This window comes from Xenopus laevis, chromosome 7L (assembly GCF_017654675.1).
Source record: "Xenopus laevis strain J_2021 chromosome 7L, Xenopus_laevis_v10.1, whole genome shotgun sequence".
Classification (NCBI taxonomy): domain Eukaryota; kingdom Metazoa; phylum Chordata; class Amphibia; order Anura; family Pipidae; genus Xenopus; species Xenopus laevis.
Window position 1 is genome coordinate 85,104,583 of NC_054383.1, and position 8,065 is coordinate 85,112,647.

The window sequence follows — 8,065 nt, forward strand, 5'->3', positions numbered from 1 at the left end:
ACAATTTGGCTCTCCATACTATACCATAAGTCTACTAAAAATGATTTAAACATTAAATAAACCGAATAGGATTGTTTTGCCTCCAATAATTGGGATCAAGTACAAGGCACTGTTTTATTATTACAGAGAAAAAGGAAATCATTTTTACATATTTGAATTATTTGATTAGAATTGAGTCTATGGGACATGCCTTTCCCATAATGTAGATGACAGGTAATTCATACCTGTACATTGTAGCATCCCACAAAATCTTGTGCTGTTGCATGACAAGATACTGTGGGTTAGATAAAATCCACTATTGCATAATAGCCTTAAATAAATCCCCTAAATGATCAATGTAGAATAACTGGGTTACAATATAACATGGGGTAGGTATAGATAACCTTGTTGGACCCCGCCTCCAAGTCTGTGACATTTGGCAGATACATTAGTTAAATCGTTTAATGTAATGTCTGTATTTGTTTTATGCTAGATTTCTCCTGATGGTGCTTAGCCACATTATGGTATACACCCCACTGAAATATTGCATTGCATTCTACTTCTAGCATATTGTATAGAAGTGGATATTTTTACCTTTATCAGTATTACCCCCACTAGCATTTACGGCTGCCAATAATTTCTATCTGTCCCTGTAAAAGCTGTGGCCACAGAGCCACTATCCCCTTGAAATGGCTTTTACTTTCCTCCCCTAATGCCCTCATACCTTAGAACCACTAACAAAATGATAGCTATGCTCAGCCAATCAGAGACGTGAGCTACCCCAATATGATTTGTCATTGGAATGCTTCATCTATACCTTCTGAATGCATAACCCAATCCTTCTATTCTCACTATCTGTGCAAAGCCATAAACTGTAAGTACAGCTACATTAGGACAACAGGACTTCCACTTTCCTCTTGGCTTTTGCTATTCTGCAGAGTAATAGTAGTGTCGGACGATATTTGAATGCATTACCTGTTCAACAAAACAATTATGGAACAATAAACTGATACTCCGGTTCTACCCTCTGCCTTGTCATGGAGTGCCCTTTGTAATTCATCTTGTTTAAAACATTAAAATGGACCCGCCTGTATATATGCGGCACAGCAATGTAATGCAACGTAATGTCAAGGTGGGGCATAAGCAAAGTTAAAAACTTGCACAAGTAGTACAGGTGGCTTTGACACTGCTCAACTGTGCTATATCTTGCATAAACCAGCCACTGGAAAATGTAGGAATATTTCCTAAAAACATAGTTGCTGCTGGCCTTGTTGAACTGCTTTATCTTCTTCATATATTCTTTATTTTTATGTAATAGAGTGTTTGTTTCCCCTTGTCAGTGCTATTAATGTATTGTACAAATTTACAGTTATGGATTTACAGATAGCACTACATAAATACATTTACACAAACATAAATACTTTGACTTTGTTCACTTCTATTACTTCTCTTATAAGCCAGCCACCTGCACATGTTCATCTGTTTTGCTGTCCTCGCAAAATAGTTACGGGCATTGCTGAACTGCTATGTTACTTCATATATAGGTCAAGTTTTTACATTGCTTAAAGGGATCCTGTCATCGGAAAACATGTTTTTTGCAAAACGCATCAGTTAATAGTGCTGCTCCAGCAGAATTCTGCACTGAAATCCATTTCTCAAAAGAGTAAACAGATTTTTTTTATATTCAATTTTGAAATCTGACATGGGGCTAGACATTTTGTCAATTTCCCAGGTGCCATCAGTCATGTGACTTGTGCCTGCACTTTAGGAGAGAAATGCTTTCTGGCAGGCTGCTGTTTTTCTTTCTCAATGTAACTGAATGTGTCTCAGTGGGACATGGGTTTTTACTATTGAGTGTTGTTCTTAGATCTACCAGGCAGCTGTTATCTTGTACAATTTAGTATGAAAGGAGCTCACCACATGCTTAAGGTCAGACCTGTCCACGGGTATCCTGTGTCCGATAACCCAAATCAATATGTAGAACTGTAATGTAGATGTGGAACAGATCCAAAGCGGCAGTCAAACTGCAAAAAATCCGTTTATTGGGGAGTGTACAACATGTTTCGGGACGAGCCCTTTATCAAGTGTATAGGAACAAACAAAACATCCAACATTTAAATCCTATGTGACCAATCACACCTTCAGTGGGTTGTTACTTCATTTAACCCTTGTGCTAACCCTAATCATGTGACATCTGAATATAACCATGCTGCTTAATGCAATAAAAAAAATTTTTCTTTCATAAAAACAGCGATAGGTTAAAAACTATTCTAACATAGTTAACATTTAGTGTACACAGAAAAAACAGTGAATAAATATTACATGCGTATAAATATAGCAGCCCTTCAGCCCAATTGGTAAAATACTATTTACTTAATTCTCATTTATTGGATAATTCAGAACTGTCCAAATCCGTATATAAGTGCAATAGTGCTAAAAGTCAGAATAATACAATAAGAACGTGTTACAATAAAACATTTACAAGCAGCTTAAAATACAGGAAATTGCTCCATTCGGCCTAACCTGCAAAAATAAAGAGAAAATGCTGAACCAGCCTATCTAAACCACTTGTTTCTTAACAATGTTGCAAATTTAAATAATTACCATCTACAGTTGTTTAGCAACAATAGTTGCTGACTCATTCTATGCTATTTATGTTGCAATAGTAACTCTTGCTTAATTTTTAAATGTGTTAGAGTAATACTCCTGTTTTGATGGGCTCACCCATCTACGATTCGGCCGACGATCCTCGGCAATGCCGTTAGCTCACTAATTATAATACCTGAGAACAACAAGATACATTATACCATTAAAGAAAGCATATCAAATTATATTGCTCATTTAATCCTTTCGGGGAGATACATTCTAGCCGACTGATCCATCTTGCCTCCCTTTGTAATAATAAATTATTATGATCTCCTCCTCTAACTGGATTGGGTACCACCTCCAACACCTTCCATTTCAACTGACATGCATTGTGTTTATGCTCAAAAAAGTGTCTTGATACAGGAGTATCAGAATAGGTGCCAGCCTTAAAATTCCTTACCGCCCTTAAAAATAACAAGGAAATTACCATTAAGAAAGCTGATAAGGGAGGGGCGGTGGTAGTGATGGACGCTACTAAATATAGATTGGAAGTCCACAGACAATTGGAAGTACCAGGCCATTATTCCCCAATTGAGCAAGATCCAACGACACAGTTAAAGAAGGTGATCGATCTGATGATAATGGAAGCATTTGATATGGGAGTGATTGATAAATCAACTAAGGAGTTTTTAACTACAGATTTCCCTAGGATTCCTACCTTGTATGTACTTCCTAAAATTCATAAGACACTAGAAAACCCTCCAGGTAGGCCCATAGTGTCTGGTATTGGCTCATTATTAGAACCCCTTTCCAAATTTATTGACCACCATTTACAGGAGTTAGTGCGTAATCTACCCACTTGCCTTAAGGACACCAACGATCTTTTGATCAAATTGGAGGGGGTTCCTAAATTGAGCCCAGGGGTTCTTCTATGCAGTATCGATATACAAAGTTTATTTACGGCAATACCTCAAGATGAGGGAATTAAATGCATAGAAGAAGCCCTTTTGGAAACCAATATGAGCAATGCTAAATTATATTTTATACTTGACTGTCTTGAAGTTGTGCTTAAAAAGAACTATTTCAAATTTGAAGACTTCTTCTATTGGCAAAGGCAAGGGACGTCGATGGGCTCTGCGGTGGCACCGTCCCTAGCAAACTTGTTTGTATTTGATTTAGAAAAGAAATTGTTCCTGAAAGAACCATACCTACAGTATATCGTCCACTATTACAGGTATGTGGATGATATACTGATTATATGGGATGGACCACGTGAAACATTTATGGATATGGTGGAACAGGCCAATACAGCACACAAGACAGTTAAATTTACTATGGAGGTTTCCGATACTGCAATTAATTTCCTGGATGTACAGATTAAGTTGGAAAATAATAGCCTGAGTACCAATTTATACCGCAAAGAAATGGATAGGAATAATCTCCTACACAGGAAAAGTTTCCATAACCCCCAGACCCTTAATGCTATTCCCAAGGGACAATATATGAGGGCCAAGAAAATAGCATCAAGTAACACTGGTTATAAAATGGCATGCAAAGAGCTAACAGAGAGATTTGTACAGAGGGGATACCCGAAAGGGCAACTACGAGCAGTAGAGAATGAGGTACAGAAGATAGAACGGGGAGACTTATTAAAACCAAGAAAAAGGGAAGTGGACAGCGAAAGAATAACTTTCGTGAGTAAATATGATAAGAGAAGTAAAATGGTGGAAAAAATTGTAAAACAGTACTGGCCCATATTACAGACTGACACCATCTCTGGTCTGGCTTTCAAGAAACCTCCACGCTTTGCTTATAAGAAAGGGAAATCCATTAGTGACACACTATGTTCCATTGAAAAAATGGACAGTAAGTATAATCCAATGGTTAGTAAGAAGGTGGGCACCTTTCCGTGTCTAGGGTGTAATTGTTGTAGTTCCATCATAAAAGGCCCCAATATTCATCACCCAATATCTGGGCAAGAAATTAAGCTTAATACATTTGCTACGTGCAAAACCGCGTATGTTATCTATGTTTTGAAATGCCCATGTGGGCTGGTGTACGTTGGTAAAACCATAAGACCCGTGCACATGAGGATTAAGGAACATAAGGGTAATATAAGGAATTTTAAGGCTGGCACCTATTCTGATACTCCTGTATCAAGACACTTTTTTGAGCATAAACACAATGCATGTCAGTTGAAATGGAAGGTGTTGGAGGTGGTACCCAATCCAGTTAGAGGAGGAGATCATAATAATTTATTATTACAAAGGGAGGCAAGATGGATCAGTCGGCTAGAATGTATCTCCCCGAAAGGATTAAATGAGCAATATAATTTGATATGCTTTCTTTAATGGTATAATGTATCTTGTTGTTCTCAGGTATTATAATTAGTGAGCTAACGGCATTGCCGAGGATCGTCGGCCGAATCGTAGATGGGTGAGTCCATCAAAACAGGAGTATTACTCTAACACATTTAAAAATTAAGCAAGAGTTCCTATTGCAACATAAATAGCATAGAATGAGTCAGCAACTATTGTTGCTAAACAACTGTAGATGGTAATTATTTAAATTTGCAACATTGTTAAGAAACAAGTGGTTTAGATAGGCTGGTTCAGCATTTTCTCTTTATTTTGCAGGTTAGGCCGAATGGAGCAATTTCCTGTATTTTAAGCTGCTTGTAAATGTTTTATTGTAACACGTTCTTATTGTATTATTCTGACTTTTAGCACTATTGCACTTATATACGGATTTGGACAGTTCTGAATTATCCAATAAATGAGAATTAAGTAAATAGTATTTTACCAATTGGGCTGAAGGGCTGCTATATTTATACGCATGTAATATTTATTCACTGTTTTTTCTGTGTACACTAAATGTTAACTATGTTAGAATAGTTTTTAACCTATCGCTGTTTTTATGAAAGAAAAATTTTTTTTATTGCATTAAGCAGCATGGTTATATTCAGATGTCACATGATTAGGGTTAGCACAAGGGTTAAATGAAGTAACAACCCACTGAAGGTGTGATTGGTCACATAGGATTTAAATGTTGGATGTTTTGTTTGTTCCTATACACTTGATAAAGGGCTCGTCCCGAAACATGTTGTACACTCCCCAATAAACGGATTTTTTGCAGTTTGACTGCCGCTTTGGATCTGTTCCACATCTACATTACAGTTCTACATAGCTGTTATCTTGTGTTAGGGAGCTGCTATCTGGTTACCTTCCCATTGTTCTTTTTTTGGCTGCTGGGGGGGAAAAGGGAGGGGTGATATCACTCTAACTTGCAGTACAGCAGTAAAGAGTGATTGAAGTTTATCAGAGCACAAGTCACATGACTTGGGGCAGCTGGGGAATTGACAACATGTCTAGTCCCATGTCAGATTTCAAAATTGAATATAAAAAAATTTGTTTGCTCTTTTGAGAAATGGTGCAGAATTCTGCTGGAGCAGCACTATTAACTGATTCATTTTGGAATTTTTTTTTTTCCCATGACAGTATTCCTTTAACTGTGCGGAACTATGTCATCCTTTTCATAAGCCAACAATCTGCAACTGTTGAACTGCTTCACTCTCTGCATAGAAGGCCTATTGGCATTGTTCATCTGCTGCTCTTTTAATGCACTAGAATAACTACAGACAGTTATGCAAACATTATGCAAATGTTTAACAGTTTTTTTCAAATAACTGGCCTGTCCCAAATACTAGTCTTACTACCATTTCCAGGTAAATCACTGCACAAGGGTACGTTAGCTTAGTTTGGACTTGACTTAAGTTCAGCACAATATTATTTTTCCCCAGATGGGAACAACAGGGTATTGCATAGCTTCCAAAATGCATACCGTGACAACAATATTTTCTTGCATACTTTCCATTATATAACTGTGAATATGGTGCCTATACCTTATTATAGAATCCACCTTTAGCTTTTTGCTTTAAAAACAATGAAAACAATGAAAACTTGCCATTGTCCTTTATCTCTCTGTCAGCCAAAGGGTCATAATCTCATATCTACAGATTAAACCATTTAAATTGCTGAAAATTCACCTTGATACACTAAATTATAGTGTAACATGGAGCAAGAAATAACTTTATCTCACTTCTCTCTGCTTTAACAAAAATAAATGAGAGCAGCAGCTGAGCAGGGACATGGAATGCTATTTAATAACAGATACAAAAATCTAGCTATCTGTCTGCCTGTATGTCTATCTATCATATATTTATCTATCTATGTCAGGTTTATATTCGAAAATATAAACATTCTTATTCTGCTCTAGTTCCCCCTGATGGTAAAGACTGGTAAATCTTCCTCCTCCCTTTACCCTGTACTTATTAAAACATTTTCTTTAAATTGAGTGTATGCTGTTTATTGGAAGCATATGAGATAGAACTACAGTTGCCTACTCAAAAATATGAATTAAAATGGCTGTACAGCAAGTCCACGATAAAGATGATGGGTTTTTTGCTATAATATTGGGTATTGTTCATTGTTATGAAGCATACTGAATGTAAAGATACACAGGACACTTAATACTGCATGGCTCATTTGCTCAGCCAGTGCATTAACGCTAATATGACAATAACTGATATTTATAATATAAAATTATAAAAATGCCTAGTAACTCATCTATCTATCTGCCTCGGTCTGTCTATCTGTAATCTATCTATCTATTTATCCACCCATCTATCTATCTATCTATCTATCTATCTATCTATCTATCTATCTATCTATCTATCTATCTATCTATCTATCTATCTATCTATCTATCTATCTATCTATCTATCTATCTATCATCTATCTCTATCAATCTATCTATTCAGTCTTTCTCTCTGTCTGTCTATTTATATATAATCTTATAGAATCCTCATGTTTTTTTTCTCACAATGCACCATTTTCCCCAAGAATTCCAGAGACTTTTGGGGTGCAATGTGGGTGTTGAATCGGACGCAATTGCACTGCATCTGACTCAACTGCTCTGCATCTGGCGCAGCTGTATCTGATTCATTAAAATGGATGCAACTGCATATGCTCTTTGTTGTAAATCAGACACAGTTGCTCTGAATTAATTTGCAGTTTGCTTGCCGTAGTAGCACTTGACGTGCGAATGCCTTCTGCACCCCATTCTTAAGGCACAATTTTGCTGTGTATATTGACTCAGGGTGCTGTGGGAACCCTGGAGCTATTACTTGGTCAGGAGGTGACGGCAGCTCCAGGGTTCACACAGTGCTGTGCGTCAATATCCGTAGCAGTGCTGAATTTGGAACAGAAGCCAGAAAGGGCCGATCAGCGCTGTGCGCAACTATACTGGAGTGTGAAGCATGCATTTGGACAAAAGTACTTTAATGAAAGTGGAAAAGTGCAAGTTGCCCACTGAGCCTGCAGTCTAAAATGATTTTATGTCTCTGTGTGACTAGTAAAATAAACCCCTAGAATTAAATTTCTCAACGATGGTGAATTCAGGAACAGAGTAGAGATAATCAAATTGGATTAGTTAGTTTCAG

General features: G+C 37.1%; 1 protein-coding gene across 1 annotated transcript; it reads left to right on the forward strand.

The window, feature by feature from the left end:
- The first annotated feature begins 3,089 nt into the window (after nt 1-3,089).
- LOC121395471 lies at nt 3,090-5,290 on the forward strand. Its single transcript, XM_041569039.1, has 2 exons — nt 3,090-5,001; nt 5,202-5,290. Exon 1 carries the CDS (start codon nt 3,090-3,092, stop codon nt 4,914-4,916), a length of 1,827 nt encoding a protein of 608 aa, XP_041424973.1. The 3' UTR covers nt 4,917-5,001; nt 5,202-5,290.
- Nucleotides 5,291-8,065: the final 2,775 nt, after the last annotated feature.